A 17,931-nucleotide genomic window follows, 5' to 3' on the forward strand; every position below is an offset into this window, starting at 1 on the left:
ATGTAAAAACATGTGTGTTGGTGTGTGAGTGTTTGATGCTGATTCTGTGTGCATAATAAAACATGAGTGAGCATATGTGAGCGCGAGGCTTGCAGGCATGATTTCACGTGAGCGGGAGAGAGAACAGGATCCCGTGGAGTCTGACTGCGGGAGAAAGAGTGCAAAATATCAGAGTGCATGAGGTGTCGACCTGAGCAGCTCCTGGGTTGTCCAGAAGTGTCTCTAGGAGCGTTTTGAAGGCGGTCTCAGTTTCACAGGGTCAATAAAACACGCCTCGGATCTTTGGGTCTTTCAAGTTGCGTTACAAGCAAGTTACAAGTGTGCAGGGCAACAAGTGTTTGGCATGTTTTTTGCTCTGTAACTTCACAGAATCAAAGAGCAGTGACTTGGTAAAGAGGAAGACGTTTCTTTCTGTACGCTTCCATGTTTAGTTTTTGCAAAAATATTCAGCTTTTTGGTCATTTGCTTGTGATTTTGCAATAACTTTATTTATTTAGTTATTATTTTAACACTGTTTTCTGACTATGGATGAATAATCAGTCACATAAGTTCCTGCATCTGGATGTTTTCAGAGGAAATATCTAATTTTAGCTTTAGATAAATAAAACCTGACTATATTAAACAAATAATGAAATGTATTTATGATTGAATTGAATCAGTTTTTTTTGTAAAGTGCCTTGATATGACATTTGTTGCAACATTTCGGCACTAAAGAAATAAACCTGAATTGGGTATTTCTTATTATAACATAAATGTAGCTTTTTTTACATTAACTACATGGACTTTGTTTCGATTATTCTCCCAATTAAACATCTAGTACTGCTTGAAACATTTGTAAAACTTTTCCTGGACGGAGCCGCTGGCATATTTTACTGAAACCAATAACTTAAGTCTTAAGTCATCGATAGATACTTCATATTCATTATTTCTTTTATTTCTTATGGTTTAATTTACTTATGTTAGTAACACTTCTGCTTCGTGTTTATATATTCAAATGGCTGCCATGTTCTACACCTGAATCATTTCCACTCAGCCTGAGGCACAGTGAGCTGCAGAAGCCCCTTCGGCGTTTAAAAGTAAACATGTAAATATTGCAGACAACCTTCACCTATAGCTGAGCAAAAGAACAACAGCAAACAAGTAAATTCATATTTGAGCTTCTGATATGCCATGTTTTAGTCTGTGAAAACAGCTTTTCTTATATCTATCAAATACAGTATCCACCTAAGGTTATGACACAAAATGCAACAGTGAAGATATTTGCAGGTAGTTAAAAAAGCAACATATTTTCATTGGCATGTGGATGAATACTTGATTCATGGTCCTCTGGTTATTCAATCTGTTTGTGACTTTATGAAAACTATACAATATTTTTGAATGTTTTGTATGCTGAATAGCTTCTGTATTATAAAGTGTGATGAAATGAACATCCACCCATGTAACCAGCAGCAGGTATGGCAGCAGGTCTCTGCAGAGCAAATGTTTAAGAAAAAGAATAGTTGAAATATTTACCCGGGAGTGAATTGCAGCTGGTTGTGTCCTTTTGCAACCTTCTGTGCCTGAGTTAATTTCTGCAACTGTAACCGATTCTGAATGCTTCATAAATTCATCATAACCAAATAAATAATTAATGCTGCTTCTTCCTGCTTTTTTCATCCACATCTACCAGCTTTTTAATTTCTACCTTTCTCAGCCTTGTTAGAAATAATTAGACAAGTGGTGGCTAATGACAAATAAAATATTATTTAATATGTTTTTACTTTTCATATATTTTGTCAATTAGTCCCTTTTTTCAGATTTTGATATTGTCGACTATTTACTGTGGTTTGATACATCGTTAGCTTTCCTTTGTTGCCTGGAAACCACTCAAAGTTTTCTGTTCTTCATATGTCGAAGATGAAAGCACAAAATCAGGCATATGGAAAGAAGGGAGATTTTTTTCTAATCCCATGGCTTTTTCTCGTTGGTTAAAAAATAATTCAGCGATTAAAAACAACAGATCCTTTGGCTTAGCTGATGCTACCATGTTTATGTGAGTTTATGACCTGACACACTCAGGCTCTGTGACAAAAATACAATCAGCTGTTTAACTATAAAAACAGAGAACATGGCATTTTATTAAAATTTCAGGTTTTCCATTCTTGGAAAATTAAGCTTCGTGTAAGAATGTCTTTCTCAAAGCAATTTTGAGACATTTTGCATATATTTAAATGCTATAAACTCATCTGAGGTTTCTGGCTTTTCTTCTCGGTACAAGTGTGAGTGTTTATATGTTCATGCATTCAAGGGTGTGTGTTTGTGTGTGTGTGAGTCACCGTAGAGTGGTGTGCTCCCTCCACAGGGATGCCATTCTTGGTCCACTGGATGTGAGCTGCAGGCTTGGCCCCGCGGGTCACGCAGGTCAGGTTGAATGCAGTTCCAGCCATCAGCAGCAGCTCTGGCGTTCCCTCCACCACCGGATCCTCAGGGGGGACTGCAGGACAGACACACAAATCCATACTCTTGACTTTAACGCAAGGGCACTCAGGTTTAAAGAACAGCCACATCTGTCCACACACACACTCCAGTTTTTCCCCATAGGTCAAGAGAATATTGGCTCTTATAAGTTTCTTTCAAAGAAGTTCACACTTTAGAAGTGGAATTTTTCTCACCAATCAAAAGCAAAGTGCAATGTCACCTTCTGGAAAGTCCAAAAGGGCTCTCGAGCGTTTTCCTCAGGAGAGTCTAACTTTCTGACTTTTAACCTTCTCGCTGATTTAATATCTCAAAATATTCTGGGAGCACTGAGCATGAACTGCACATATTTTTTGGCCCTTTTAGTGAAACTCAAGACTTTCATGACTCAAAGTATCATTGGTAACGACATCAAGGTGCTCATCGTTAGGTTGATGATCTCTGTTGATAAAAAGACTCTATTTTCACTTTATAATGAACTTGCAAGGATACAAAATGTAGCTGGACAGAAAGAAGCAAGAAAATACGCATTATGGGAAAAAACAAACATGCAAAACCATATTTCAGTGATCCCAGTTTCATGTTTGTCGTAATGTATTTAACCACACAGTAGTCTGTTTTTTATTTGTTTATTTTAATACATATTTTTTCCTTTTAACATCTCTCTTTTCCTGTTGGAGCTGATGCCAATAGAATGACTGGAGTTTTTATGTGAAACCAGTAAAAACAGTGTAACTTATGAACACTCCCTAGACGTTTCTGATGACTGTGCGGTGAAATGACCCTCTGGGTAAAAGTTTGAGGGCAGGACGTTGTCTTTTACCAAGACAAGGGCTGCAGTGACTCATTAATTACACAACACATTCCAGTGATTCACAGCTTGACTTGGCCTCTTACTAATAGACTTCAGCTTTTCTCAAGACCATAATGTCTCAGAAGGGCTTTTTTCCTTCTATACCTTATTTTCTTTATTTGACCTGTATTTATACAGGTCGTGTCGTTGAGATCTCATCTATAACACACATTTTGTAATAAAGCAAACAAATTATAAACACGGCAACAAAACAAGTAATTGAGATCTGGATCAGTTCATTACATATTGAGATGTTACACTTCTTCTCCATCAATTAGTGGAAGAACAAAAACTTTGACATGTGGACTTGTGCTGAACATGTTTAGGCTATTCATAGCTGTGCACATCTGCAGCGGCCTCTCTTGCTTCAGGGAAATCTGTTTATTTTTGGATCTATGTGCAGAGGTCTCTGATGGAGATAAGAATAACCTTTGGTGATGCAAGGAAGACATTAGACGGTTGGTTGTTTAGGAGGCTGACCAACTGAGGAAGCAGGGAATGTGGTGTGTCCGGTGTCAGAGCCTGGGAAGCTGACAAATAAAAGTTGCCCTCCAACTTCATGAACTTAGAACTTGATTAATGATTAGGCTGGAGCTCCCTCTCCTACAAGAAGAGCTGTCTATAAGCACATACTATACACATTAAGAAGACTGTAGATCTGTGCAGTTTAATGTCTTTGTAAGTGAAACGGTGCTAAGCTACTTGCTTTAAAACAGCCATGGTCAACTGTGACCCTCTTTTGTTTGACGCTTAGAGAAGACCCCAAAGTAAGCTAACCCAAATATAGAGCATCTCAACGTTCTATAGAAGGAAAAGGATGATTCAAACAGGTTGGAAAACAGTAATATATGAAAGAAAAACCAGAGCAACTTGACTGTTGCTCTTACAGAAGCAGCTCACTTACTAAGCACGTTGAGCTTGGCTCTCCTGGAGCGCAGGGCGGCCTCCGTGGCCTGACACTCGTACAGGGAGTCATCTGACAGCTCAGCGTGTGAGATCTCCAAATTGAACTGGCCGGTGTCCAGCGCCCGCAGCACGCGATACCTGGGCCAGGCTGAAAGAGGCACACAGCAACAATGCAATCAAGAAACAGGAATATCACAAATATTTTCCTCTGTGTGATGTTTTAGTTCACCCAAAATTTGCTCTGAAATCAACCATTTGAATCAGCGTAATTCCACATCATTGCCATTCAGTAGCCATTTTATAGCACAATGAAGTAAATGTGCTACTTTCAGTTGGTATAAAAATGCTACATATACCAAATATGACTTTAAAGAAATTTTACTTTGTAATTCAGCCTTGAAATTGGGTCTCTGTCTCTTTAAAAGCTCCTGCTCTTTTTGAATCGCCACCTTCAGGAAGTCATCGCAACATGGCTCCTCTATTAATCCTTTCACAACGTTTTTACCAGCGTTGCACTGAGAAGTAGCTTGCATAATGAGCTCAGCAGATGTGCAGTTCCACCACATGTTTGCTAATTGCTGCTGGCTAGTCTGAAGGAGCTGAGTGGGGGAGTTGCAGGGTAAAGGTGCTCTGTTGTTTGAAAACTGCAGCTCTGAGGAGGAGCTGCACCTCGAAAACGGAGCTAGGTCGCCTTTGAGGCAAATGGTTGCCATGGGAGACTAAATGATTTCGGAAACATACATGAAAGAATCAAGGTGACACTACAAATATGTTTTTTTGATGAGGGAATAACATTATAACATATTCAGCTCAAAAAAGTCAATTTCACATAATATTTCCTCTTTAAACTTAGAAGGAGTCGGAGTATGGTCAAAAATATGCAATATATAAATAATGTGTAAATAAAATGGATGGATTTATCTGGCACAAATATGAATATCTGTGAATTTCAGACAAAACAAACTGTTAGGGGCAGAGCGGTGTTGGAGCTGAGTTGTGTGAGGCAGCGATTACAGGCTGTCTTTGCAGCTGGTCGGGATTTAAGATCGAAGCACAGACATCATCTCTTTGCGGTGCATATTTAATGGATAGTGGGCAACTCATGCCAAAGTTTGCAGAGACAAGATCCCCAGGTTTCAGGTAATTATAATTACTTCAGCAGCAGTTATGCTTGAAAATAGAAGAAAATTAAAATACCATCAAATACCACTGATGTGTTTAACCTTTTGGAAACCGTTTAGAAATGTATATCACTGTATCGACCCCGTCAGTGACACCGGCTTGAATTATGAAAGCTCAGATGTTCGCAAATTATTGAGCTGTGGCTCCTCTTTGCAGGATTATGACACAACTATTTTGTGAAAAAGGGTAAAAGGGTAATGAGATATCTTTTTTATCCAGGAGCTGAACTGTGCCAGAGTATCAACCTTAGCTCTTTTATAAAGCAGAATTTTCTTCTGGTTGTTAAATTCCTAATAATGACATTAATTAACATCCTTAATCATTAATTGCTCCTCAACAGTTCCTTCATTTTTTAAGAGCAGAAACGTCATGTATTAATCATCCATCACTATTCTTCTATTTTCTTTCAAATGTGTGAAAGACTGATATCTGCCTGCATTGTTTACAGCACAAGGCAAAAGGTACAAGCTCTTCAGAAATGGATAAATGCTGAATCAAAATCTCATTAGATGAATCAGAGGTGGCAAACAGAAAGTAGGACTTGCAGGTACGCAGAAACGTCATCGCTTGTTATCGAACCACACTGGGAACATTGAGCGTTTACTTCAGATGTTTCAAAGACTTCTTTTTGTCTTAACTGCTCTGTCTGGAGATCAGAAATGTGCCTCATTCGCTCACATAAGATGGTAAAAACACACACATTCACTAATATATAGATAAACATCTGCAGAAAGACGGATCAAACACAGTCGCATATACGAAAAGTGCCAAATCAATCCTTGTGTGATTTGAAAACTGCAAAACTACAGGCAGCGATCTTCCAATTACAGCAGCACCCCCACGCCCCCTCCTTTATGTTTGAACCATCGCCTCGCACACAAAGACATAATTGAGCGTGACGTCCCACTAGGGGGCACTCATTGATCCTGCGTGCCCGATCCTCTCATGACATCATGGATTCAGGAGGGAGGGAGGCAGGTTGGGGCGCAGAGAGAGAAACAAGAAGGGTGGCGGGTTGGGAGGGCGAGTTGAGGAGGAGGAGGAGGAGAAGCTGGGGGTGCGGGGGGACGGCAAAAGTATTAGTGGAGATTACATCACCCACTCCAGCATCTCGCAGCATAGCAACCACAGAGGTGAAAGCACCCCAGGGAGAAGGGGAAGAAGGAGCAGGAGGAAGAACAATAAACTGATACCACTGACGTCTGCAGGTGGAGAACGGATGAGTGTGTTTCATAGAAATTCACTGAGTCTAAATGTGCACCTGTGCATTGATTATGTAGGAATCTCTTCCAACTGAACGCATCTCATATCTGCCTGCACAACTAAGTGCTGCTGAGCTGTTTAGCTGAATGAAAGGCACGCGCGTGGGTGAGCTGCAGGTTTGAATTTGCAGCACAATGTATGCCTACACTTGTCCAAAACAGCCACATTTAGCCATGCAGGTCACGTTTCCCAAAAACCTCTTTTACCCAACGTACATCACGCACCTGCACCACTCCATTGGCTCATAATATATTCATTACACACTTAAATAAATTACAGCCTTCCAATATGCTGGACATGCCGGTCAAGAGCACGACATAAACATAAATATCAGGCGGGGGATGAAGGAAGGAATGGCAGCTGGGTCTGAAAAGTGGACAGGAGGCAGTGATGGACGGCCGAAAAGCAAAGAAAAAGCAGACAAAGAGGACAACATGCTTATTAAGAGTGGTCTTCAGCAGGACAGTGTTGTGAAGGGCTACAAGGACAAAGGGAGCATTAATGACCAACAGAGAGCAGGAGGAGAAACGGATGTGAGGAAGAGGAAGGAGAAGCAACAGAGGGAATCTGGGAAGCTGAAAGTGATGATGAGGGGCAGTAACAGAAAAATGATCAGCTGACCTTTACTGAACCTGCGAGGTAAAATGAGTTGAGCACCAGAACTCCGTCACATGTTAAATCATCACAGTGACCCTGCGCATGCCGAGCTGGAGCGTTTGCTTGATAACAGGCTAAAGACGTCCTTCTGCAACTCTGAGGCTGCAGGTTTGCAGAATGCAACAGTGAAATAATGTGCTAAATAGACTCATAACCATTCCAAACAAACAAGCTCACAGCCAAAAACTGTCGGTAAAATTGATCAGATTCTCCAGATTTCCTAATAATGAAAAATGGAAGCAGAGTAAATAGCAGAGCGTGGTTTCGTTCAACAATATTTCGGTAAGCAGAGGAAAAAAAAAACATTTTAGCTCTTTGCTATGTGTTTTGAGCAAACAGTTATAGATTTAAAAATTGTCTGTTATTGTAATTATAACTGAGGAGAGAGTTTCGTGCAGAAACACCGAGCTCAACGGAGAAGCAACAAGAGGATTCAGCCGCAACAGGATCACAGAAACTTCCTTTATTTCATCCTTTTGAGCCTTCAACCTCTGTCTGACGTGGATTACGTAGGATTTGGAAATGTCGGCAGCCTGCTGGAAGATTTAGACGCCGTAGAGTCATATTTATAGTCTGGAACATATTCCAAGAGCCTGCTCAGTTATGCCTGAGTTAAACATGCTGATCACTAAATAAAGTTAATAAAAACAGCCTCACAATCAGACATGTCACCATCAGAAGTTTTGTTTTACTACAGCAGAAAATTCGTGTTTTATTGAGCAGCTTATGTTCTTTTACTCACATGTAGTGTAAGGTTCCCTCTGATTATTAATAATTCATGGATTGATAAACTAATATGCTACTTCAAATATATGACACTAAACTGCAATACTAAGAAGTTAACTCCAAGCAGTTTTGCTGCTGGATTTAGTGAATACGAGAACTATTTTATCAATATTTTGCTTCCTGAAAAGGTCAGAGTTCATGTCTTCAGCTCTTTCTTAAATCATATGATCTACACCCATCCTCCACCTCTGCCTCAAAAACCCAAACCCTCCCCGTTCCATCTCTGCAGCAGAGATGTCCAGACTTTTTAACATTTAGGCCAAAATTGTTACATTGAACCTACTCAATCAGATAAAAAAAATCTAAATGCAGAGTAAAGTTGCTTTGGTTTATTTTTGTTTTACCTACAATAAATTAAACATGCATATTAAGAAATTTATACTTTCCTAAATGATGGGGGTGGACTGTTTTTCTTTCTTTTTGTTCAGAAAACAAATCCTGAGCAACAACAACTGGATGCCTGCTGTATTTGGCCAGGTTTAATGAATGGATGTGTCAGGTGTGATTTTTGAGTAAAAGTCGCTAAATGTTTCTGAGCCTTTTTACAACTGAATTAAATTTCAAGTAAAAAGTAAATTAAAAATACTTTTGTTTACCTGAAATTCTCAATTTGAGGAAAGTTTAAATTCGTCAGAAACATTTTTGAACTTTGTATCACTCAAACTGTTCAGGAACCAGATGAATTCATTTCTAGTGGCACTAAAACATGTTTAGGGCATAAAGTCAGAGGTGATCCTGTGAAGGGTGATGATCGCCGAGGTCTTCATGTGAAGAGCTCTGCATGTGAACGTCGTACATGAAGATCTTCCTCAGAAATCTTTCTTAGCTTACTTATGGACAGTGAGTGTTGTGGCTACTCTGAAATAACAGGACAGCCTCTCTCTTGCCTGCCCTTTTTTGGCACTTTCCTGACCTCCACGTGATTTGAAAAGTCATGTCAGCCAGAGCTACACTTCGGTGTCAGAGCCTTTACGGCTCTGGGAGAATGTTATCCAGGCGCAGCACCTTGTCACTAAGGAGCTTCTTAACTTCCTCTGACGCTCTGCCTCTCCTGACAGAGGATGTGTTGGTGGGATTCAGGAGTCCCTCAGAGTGCTCTCTTCACTGCTAGAAGATATCAGTCTGAATCAGCAGTTTATCTCCCTTGGTGAAATGAGCCTGGGTCAAGACTTGCTTTCCTTTCCTGAATTTCCTGACAGTTGAACAGAAAGCTACATTTGAACCACTTCAACTCCAGCTCTCTCCAGACACCAACGTTCATTTGCAACGTTAGGAAACTCCCACACTATCCAGTAACAAGTAGATAATTGGTATTTTTTTAGTAGGTTGTGCTAAAGCACCGTGCAACAGTTTTCAGCAGGTGTGAAAAAGGCGGTAAACACAGAATGCTTTCCAATATCCAAGTGTTAGTAATTCACATGAGCTAACAAAACAGCATCAAGGGACAGAGGAAGAATGTAAATAAAATCAACATTTGACTTTGATTTCAAAACAGGATCTTTGAGATGAATTTGCACACAGATTTTGAAGAAACATAGTTGCAGTTCTATATTTAATCTGTCTCATCATGTACAGTAACACCAGACAGTCTGAATTCATAAAGATGGGCTCGGCAGTGATGGTGTTAGAAAAGCTGTAAAGAAGACCTCATTGATTTTTTTGTCTGCATTTTTGGCACCAGGTGTTTGAAACTGAAACACGGTGATAGACGAGGAAGGAGTGATCTGTTCTGTTGCACCGTGGAAATGTCAAAAATGACTAACTGTTAGCTGCTAACAATGCTATTGGCATCTACTTCACCTTCCCGTCAACTCCTGAAGACTAAAGGGTGATTTCATTGTTTTTTACTAAGTCTCAGCTACAATTCATAATCTCTACATGAAAAGCACAAATTGACACAAGAATGGATCATATTTAATGCTTATTTTGCATTTGCACTACTTTAGAGTTATAGAAGTGTAAAACACAAATTAAATGTACAAGTGAAACCTGAACTTAATGGTGTGAAATACTGACTATTACAAAAAACAAACAATAAACAAGGGACATTCTTATTTTTCCCCAAGATATTGTTAAAGACATGTTATGTTTCATCATCATGTAGCCAGCGTCGATCAAAAAGAAAGACAAATGAATGCATCACTAAAAAATAAGCATTCCAACTAATGTATGATTCTTAGTTCATCGGAATAAGTCTTGACTTAAGACGTATTTTTACTCACATTTAAACTGTTAAATTTATACAGATAATCCATCGTTCTGTTGAGATCTCAGGCTCTTTTTGAGCTAATTTCCATTTGACAGCTGAAAGTCTTGCCAAAAATGTGTCTTGAGTTAAAATATCTACGTACCAGCAGATCCACAGTGCTACATAGTAAACCTCAGTGGCCCAAACCTTGTTCATGTAAATAACTGAGGTAAGTTCTTTTACTTTTTTCTGACCTCTAACTCATTACTTTTTCATTTCTGGTCCCTTTGATCACCAGAGAGAGCGGCTTCTCTGTGTGGAAAAGGTTTGACCCCATAACTCCGACTTCTTTAGGTTTCATGTGACGCTCTCCCTTCCTCTGAACTGAAGGGTATTCTTCTGTTTCGCCCTCAATAAGCTGGTCCGGATGTGCGTGTCGGCTTAAAATGTAAATGCGAATGCGTGTCTGCTTTTATGAGCAGTGTGAGGGATTTTCTCTAATTCACCATGATACGCCGGACTCATTTTTGCCCAGATTGTCACTAGTGAGGATTTTTGAGCATTTAACTCTCTCCTGCATGCTACACCAATCACTTGTGTAAAAACTAAACTTTTCAACCATAACACCTTTTTGCCAGGTTTCTTTTTGCCCCAACTGAACCGAAACCATATCTAAACTAATTCTCCTCTTTACTCCCCTTTGATCTCTGCAGCTGCATAAAGTGGAACCTTTTTTTTCCCCCTCCTCATTTTACACAGTTTCTTCCCCCTCCCTTTACCTCGAAGACCTTCTCCGACGCCCAAGGCCAAGCCGTCCTTGGTCCACTGGACGATGCCCGTGTAGTTGAAGACCACGCAGGACAGCACCACTCGTTCTCCCAGCACCACTGACTGGTCGGCCGGCTCCTGGGAGAATCGCACACAGCACACTGCAACAGAAGGACAAAGAAAGAAATCAATTTTAGGATCTGTTCATTGCGTCTTGGCCATGAGCTGCCATCCTTTATTATGCCGTATTGAGCGACACACGGCCTCTCTGATCTTATTGACTCACGTCTGTCTGTATGATGGCAGCTGGAGTAATTTGTTGTGTGCTTTCATTGAGTATATAGTATATTTATAGTCTGATTTTAGTATTTGTTTTTATCACGAGGGCATTTCAATATAAATCCTGTCTGAACGGAGTCGCTGTGTCTTGCAGAAGTATTTATTCTCCTTTAGATTTTATACATTTTGCAATGTTACAACCATAAACTTTAGTGCATTTTCTTGGAATATTATGAGTTATGGAGAGGTTTAATGTAGAGCTGAAATAATTAATTGTGATTAATGTGTTGATTTGTTAGTTTATCGCATAAATAGTCGATAAAATGGACATTTGCAGTTGTAACATAAAAAAAATGTGAGAATGTCAAAGAAATATGAATTTTGTTGCTGGGACTGTATGTCCACATGAATACTGTATCAGCCAAGGGGAAGGACACACAGGGATTTAGAGATTTTACTTTATAAAATCCTATTAATCATTTCAATATATTGGCTGCGCTCAAAGCTCAGTTCCTCAAATTCCCATATTTGTCATTCCTCTGTGCCTTCTGCCGCTGCTTTGTCTCCTTCTTGCCCTCTTTCCAAGGTTTTCCTTGGACTTCTCCGAGGCTCAAATTTGTGTGTTGGACTGTGTGCATCTGTGCACAGATGTGTAAGCCAGCTCTTGTGCTGCAGGAACATCATTGGCGAGCTGTGATACAGCTTTTTTCATCACACAGTACAAAGGATTTTGCTTACATACACACATTTCTTGCAGCAAAATAAGCCTTTTGGCAATTGCTGCACCACTAAAAGACACAGATATAAAAACTACAAGTGTAGCACTGGCAGCCATTAACGCTCTCGCATAAAAAGAAAGTGTTAGGTGAAGAGGCGAGGCACGAAGGGAGCCAGTGTTTTCAGCTGTTTGCATCATCAGGTAAAATTGTTTCATATTCCGTAGGAAAGTCTCGCAAGAAGCCACGTTAATTAAGGCGGAGAGAAGGAGAGAGAGTGGTGGCTGCCTCAGATTACAAATGCACACGCACGTGAAAGGGCTCGTGCGTGCACACCCAGGCACAAGCGGCGATCAATCACACCAAATGTATGCACTTGTGCACATTAACACACACACACATCTCATCGACTCACTCCTGACAGAGAGAATACAGGCATATGTACTCAGTCTTGCATGCATGCACACACAGGGTGCATGCACACCCCCCCCCCCCCCCCCCCCCACACACACACACACACTTCCACAGAGTCGGTGTTTGTCTTCCCGTGGGCTATTCTGTTCTTGGATCATGGTTAAAACAATCCTATTAGCTAATTAAGGCAACAAAAAAAAACTGGTTAATAAAGCAGGCCGTGGATCTGAGGGACGCATCTCTGCGGGATTCAACCACAAAGGTGCACAGAACAGAGAGATTTACGGATTTGTCAGGAGGATTACACATGTTGTGTTATTTGTGTGAATAGCTCCTTTACAGAGGGGCCGGGATCTCCAGACTTCTCACAAGGAGGGCTTTGATGTTTCTTTATCTTTGCTTCTGATTTCAGAGGACAACTGCAGCGACTGCCTGCTGGTATCTGTGTTTTCATTTAAAATTTAGGGAAAAATCTGGTTTAAAGCACTTCCTTGTTATTAAAGAAGGCTGCTTGGCTTCGGTTAAAATTGAGCTCATGAAAGAAATTTCAGAGTTTCCCTCGTGCATACATACTCTCATTCAGGATAACTTTTTATTGCAACGTTAGAAAATAAAATGTATCTGTAATGATTAAATACTGAGATAATTCTAAGATAAATTCCTGTTAGGAATTTCACACATTTGTTCTTTGTGGTTATAGGTGAAATAAATCCCATCAGCAACTCAAAATCGTAACATAGTCTGAGTACAGTGGGTTATGTACAGCTAAGCCCAACTTTTATCATATACCTGGCAGATTTATGTTTGACGTCATCATTTAATTGTACCAATATGTTTCTTCTGAGTGGAAGTAATATTAACGTTTGGAGTGACACAGTCTTTAAATCTGATAAAGAATCTGTAGGAAGTTAAAGACTAGGGTCATGGGAAGGAGGCCCTCCAACCTCACTGCTAAAGATAAGTCATAGAAGTACCAGTGGGTAAAACCTGATGCTGCTGTTTCACACATATTTTACAGAACTGTAGTGTAAGGTTAAATTTTTTTACAAAACACCTTAACACTAACTGCTTTTCCATTACAAATCTTGTTGAACCATAATTCTGCCACTTCCTTTCGTCTTCTTCGTCTTTTCCACCAGTAGTAACATTGTGTTGTTGATCACATGACTCTTTTTTAAAATTGTTTGCGTTTCCATTAAGTGAAATTATTCTCTTAATTTATTCTCGCAGCCACTGACAATGATGCAAACTGTGGCAGAAATAATGGCTTTAAGTTTGCTTATCATGAAAATGATCACATTTAAAACAAGTCCTAATGAATGGCAAGATGATTACACAAAATATTTAAGTATATAAATTGTACTTCAACACAATTTATCAAGGTAAATTATCACGTTCACACATATATCTATATTAAATGTATGGAAATCTTTGCTGTTATGATGTGACGCAGTCACCTTCAGTAGCAGTAAGTATTTTCCGTTTCATCCAGTCATGCAGCTTGATGAAGTTTGAGCTGTTTGCTCAGCACAGAACAGAACAGACCTCGCTCTGAAAGGATGGTGGGATTTCTCAAACAAACAAATCGAGTGCTTAGAGTTACTATTGCTCAGGAAAACCTTCTCTCTGCTTGGACAGATGTGAAATTTGACTTTAGAGTTTTGGTTCGTTTAAAATTGATCCTTTCATTCTCACTGTCGGCTAGATGTTACAACATAGAGCCAATGTTTAACAATGAAGAAGAAAAGTTTGTTTTATTTTCTGGAGGCCCTTCCAGACCTGCCACACACAGTGTTTTGTTCCTGATGGTGTCATAAACATTAACATACAAAATAGACGGCATTACCCTTATAGGACCTAATCTATACAGTCTTTGTGACCTTCTGTACTGTCACACGCCTTCTGTTGGGGCGATCTTTGTTCACCCAGGAGTTTAGGGTGAGGAGAGAGTTGATGATGGTTTGACGTTCCTTTCAGATGCACACAGTCTGTCAGACAGTGCTTCAGTAGACTTTTCCATAACTTTCCAGAGTTCTCTGTTCTCTTCAGCCCCATTTATAAAGTATAAATACAATTTTTCACAATCATTTTAAGGCAGATATTTATCCACTGGGCTGGATTCAAATATGGAACCTGGAAAAATCCAAAAATGGAAGGAGGAAAGGAAAACAATAAGATGGATGGATGAAAGGGAAAGAAGTCTTAGGCAATAGGAAAGGAAATAAGTTTTTGAAAAAATCAGTTTCCCTATTTTTTGTTTCTTTTTTCTTTCCTCGCTTATCGAGAACACGGAGATGAATGAATCTAATTCCAGGATTTTGAAAGCTGTCAAATACTTGTTCGACTGAGGCTCTGGGCAAAGCTAAATGTCTAAATATAAACCCTAAAATATTGTGTTGTGAAGAGATATGTTTTGATAGATGTCACTTCTTTGATAAATTCCCTTGCAGACATACTTTTGTGAACCACAAATCCATAGTACATTTATTTCTCAGCTAGAAAAAACACAAATAATATATTTCTAACATTTGATCAACTAGTTTCGCTTTACTGTTAGGACTTGTGTGAATACCAACATATTGCATCCTGAAATCTATGTCAAATATTGATACATTTTTACGTCATTGTTCTTGAAAAAAAAAATCAAAGACAAACATAATTGATGAGACAAAACAATGAAAAGTAAAGCTGTTCCCCTTGGAGAAGAAGAAGAAGAAGAAGCTGCTGGAAAGTGATATCCTGCTGACATGAGTGATTTACATGTGGGTCATGTTCTGCATGATTTATGCAAAATTAACAGCTATTACAAGCACAGGCTTTCTTCTGCGTGTAGAACTCGGCTCTCAACAACAAGTTTTCTCCTGGGATGCACCTCTGTGAGTTTACAGTTTCTCTCAGCGAGAGGAGAGAAATAGAAAAGAGTAGGAGAAGGAGGAACATTTTTCTGTTATTGTGTCGTGATGTTTAACGGTGAATGTGTGTGTGGGAGTATTTTTGTGTGCATTTTTTTGTGAATGTGGGCATGTCGTGTGTGGCCTGTCAGCCTGAAGCGGCTACTCAGATCGCAGAGGAGAAAGTCACACTGACAGAGAACAGAGATGTAATTAACCCTACGGGAAACCCACCCTACTTGTCCCCACCCTCCCAAATACACACACACACACACACACACACGCACACACACACACACACCCTAATATCTTCTCCTCTTCTTCTTCTCTTGTTTCAGACTCTCTTCTTCTTGCTGCTTAGTCTTTGTTGCATTGTAGGTTTACAGTCAACATGTCCTTGCAAACGTGCCCACTGCTTAAAATCATTTACAATTTATTACATTACAACCACAAGCTTAAGTATATTTTACCAGGAGTTTATGCATCTGGCTTTTACAACATATTTAAATATTCCTCTGTATATTTCTTTTATATATCGTTTTGCTAAAATTTGGATGATTTAATCGAACCATCGTCTCGTGTTTCTTTACTTCTCCAGATCCCGTTTCATCACAGCTGTCTCTGCCGCTCGGCCGTCTCTTCCAGCCTCATCGTCTCCATCGTTTCCATCGCAGCAGCATCACCCTGGGGGATGATGTTCTCCTCCTCTCACACTCTCACCACATAATGACCCACTGGTACAATAGACGGAGCTTCACAATAAAAACCAGGGATGCCTAATCATATTATCCTCTATAATCACTTTTATTCATTTTGGTCTTTTTTCTCCTCAGGCAAAGCTTTGGTGACATCTGGTATCTCAAACCATTCAAATCACTTAAGAAGAAAGTATATGTGTAATAGCAAAATCTTAGTACAACATTAAATATGAGGCGTAGTATTAATATTCAGATGGAGAAGATTCACTAAAATCTTTGATAAAATCCAGGAATTAAAGCTGAAAGAGATATTTACAGATTAGTGGAAAATTTAAGAACAAATGAGTAAAAACCAACAAATTGTGTCGAAGTATCCCTATTAATTCAAACTTAATTAGTAAGTAAATGCCCAGTTGAGTAACATCTGGTACTAACAGTCAATAAAGAGCAGGCTAAATTCAAATAAGGTGAGAATGTTGTACAGTTTTTTGACCAACCATTTTATCTCCCTTTGGGAATATAATGCCAGTTTCTGTTTTTGCCTCTGATGGACAAAAAGCACCATTAACAAAAGCCCTCAAAGCCACATTTTCTCTTATTATTGGTCACCACTTTGTGAGGGTTTTAAATTCACCTCTGATATGTCATTTTACATGTAACTACACGTCTTGTAGTGAGATCACATCTTAGAAAAGTGACATTAATACGATACTTGCCATGTTCATAAAAAGATTTGATTGGACTAGAATAGGAAGCTGCATTTCATGCACATCGAACCCAAAGCTCTCGTCGCTTCTGCAATTCAAGACACTCCAGTCATGGCTGATTGTACCTTATGGCTTGTCTCTATCCCGATATGCCTCTCGTCTCTCTCTTGTGAACGCTGAGGTGTTGGCTTTCAGGTGAATGTCTATTTTACAAGCACTTCACACATTTTCAGTAAAATCAAGAATGTGAGAGGAAAAGCGAAAAATAAAGCAGCAAAGTGCAGCTCTCAGAATTTCTTTGCTTAGCTAATCGTGGTTAAGAAAAATAACTGTCACAGTAAAAAACACCATTGATGACACTCTTATGAAGCATAAACTTTAACGCAGTAACTCTGCTGGAATTCAAGTTGATATGTAAAGCAACATAATTGCGAGGAGTTCAAGAACTCTCTCCTATCCTATTATTAGACAAGGGAATGCAATATCTGTTTCCTCGCAGTACAAGTTTAATATGGCCGCCTGAGGCTGAACAGAACTTCCTGAAAGCGAAGCAACGTTATGTCAAAACGAGCAGTCGGCTTGCAATATTTGTAACCCCAAACTACAACCATTTGAACCCTGGAGCGTTGATTCTTTGAATCCCCACCCCAAACGCCGCCGCCGCGCTGACCCTTTCCTTGTATTCATGGTGCAGCTCTGCCTCTGGGCTGCAGCGCGCTCCCATTTCAACCATCGTTCTCAGGCAGGAGAGGGCATGCCGTCTCCACGTGGGCTCATAAGAACATTGTCTGTGTTTACACGCATGCCTGCATGCATATCTGCTGCTCTTTGTGCTCTGTATGCCAAGTGAATATTTTTGCTATTTCGAAAATGGCAGCAAAGGGCAAAACCTGGATAGGAGCAAAAATATTTGTTCCTCTGAGCTGGATGGAATTGTTATGAAAAAATTTCAAAGTAAAATGTCAAAAAAATATTCAGAGGTTTTGTGACCTTTGTGATTTACCGTAGCGCTTAAGAAACTGAATTCAGATGAGGCAAAAGCAAAAGAAAATGCATGTCTTTACTCTTCTTGTTTACATTTGTCTTTTTGTTATATATTTTCTAAATTAAAAAGTAGGCTGCTTTCTAAAATTCTTCTAAATTCATTGATAAGCTGATTTCTAAGATCC

General features: G+C 39.5%; 1 protein-coding gene across 2 annotated transcripts in view; it reads right to left on the minus strand.

Moving 5' to 3' along the window:
• Positions 1–17,931, minus strand: part of kirrel1b (kirre like nephrin family adhesion molecule 1b) — a 99,564-nt gene that overhangs the window by 29,149 nt on the left and 52,484 nt on the right. For both annotated transcript variants that reach the window (XM_008433976.3, XM_008433977.3), the window contains exons 2-4: positions 11,069–11,218; positions 4,212–4,361; positions 2,316–2,473 (exon numbers count right to left, since the gene is read on the minus strand). In XM_008433976.3, coding sequence (XP_008432198.1) covers positions 2,316–2,473; positions 4,212–4,361; positions 11,069–11,218 — 458 coding nt within the window. The remainder of the gene's footprint in view (positions 1–2,315; positions 2,474–4,211; positions 4,362–11,068; positions 11,219–17,931) is intronic.

The sequence above is a fragment of the Poecilia reticulata genome, chromosome 17 (genome assembly GCF_904066995.2).
Source record: "Poecilia reticulata chromosome 17, P_reticulata-male-v2, whole genome shotgun sequence".
Lineage (NCBI taxonomy): Eukaryota > Metazoa > Chordata > Actinopteri > Cyprinodontiformes > Poeciliidae > Poecilia > Poecilia reticulata.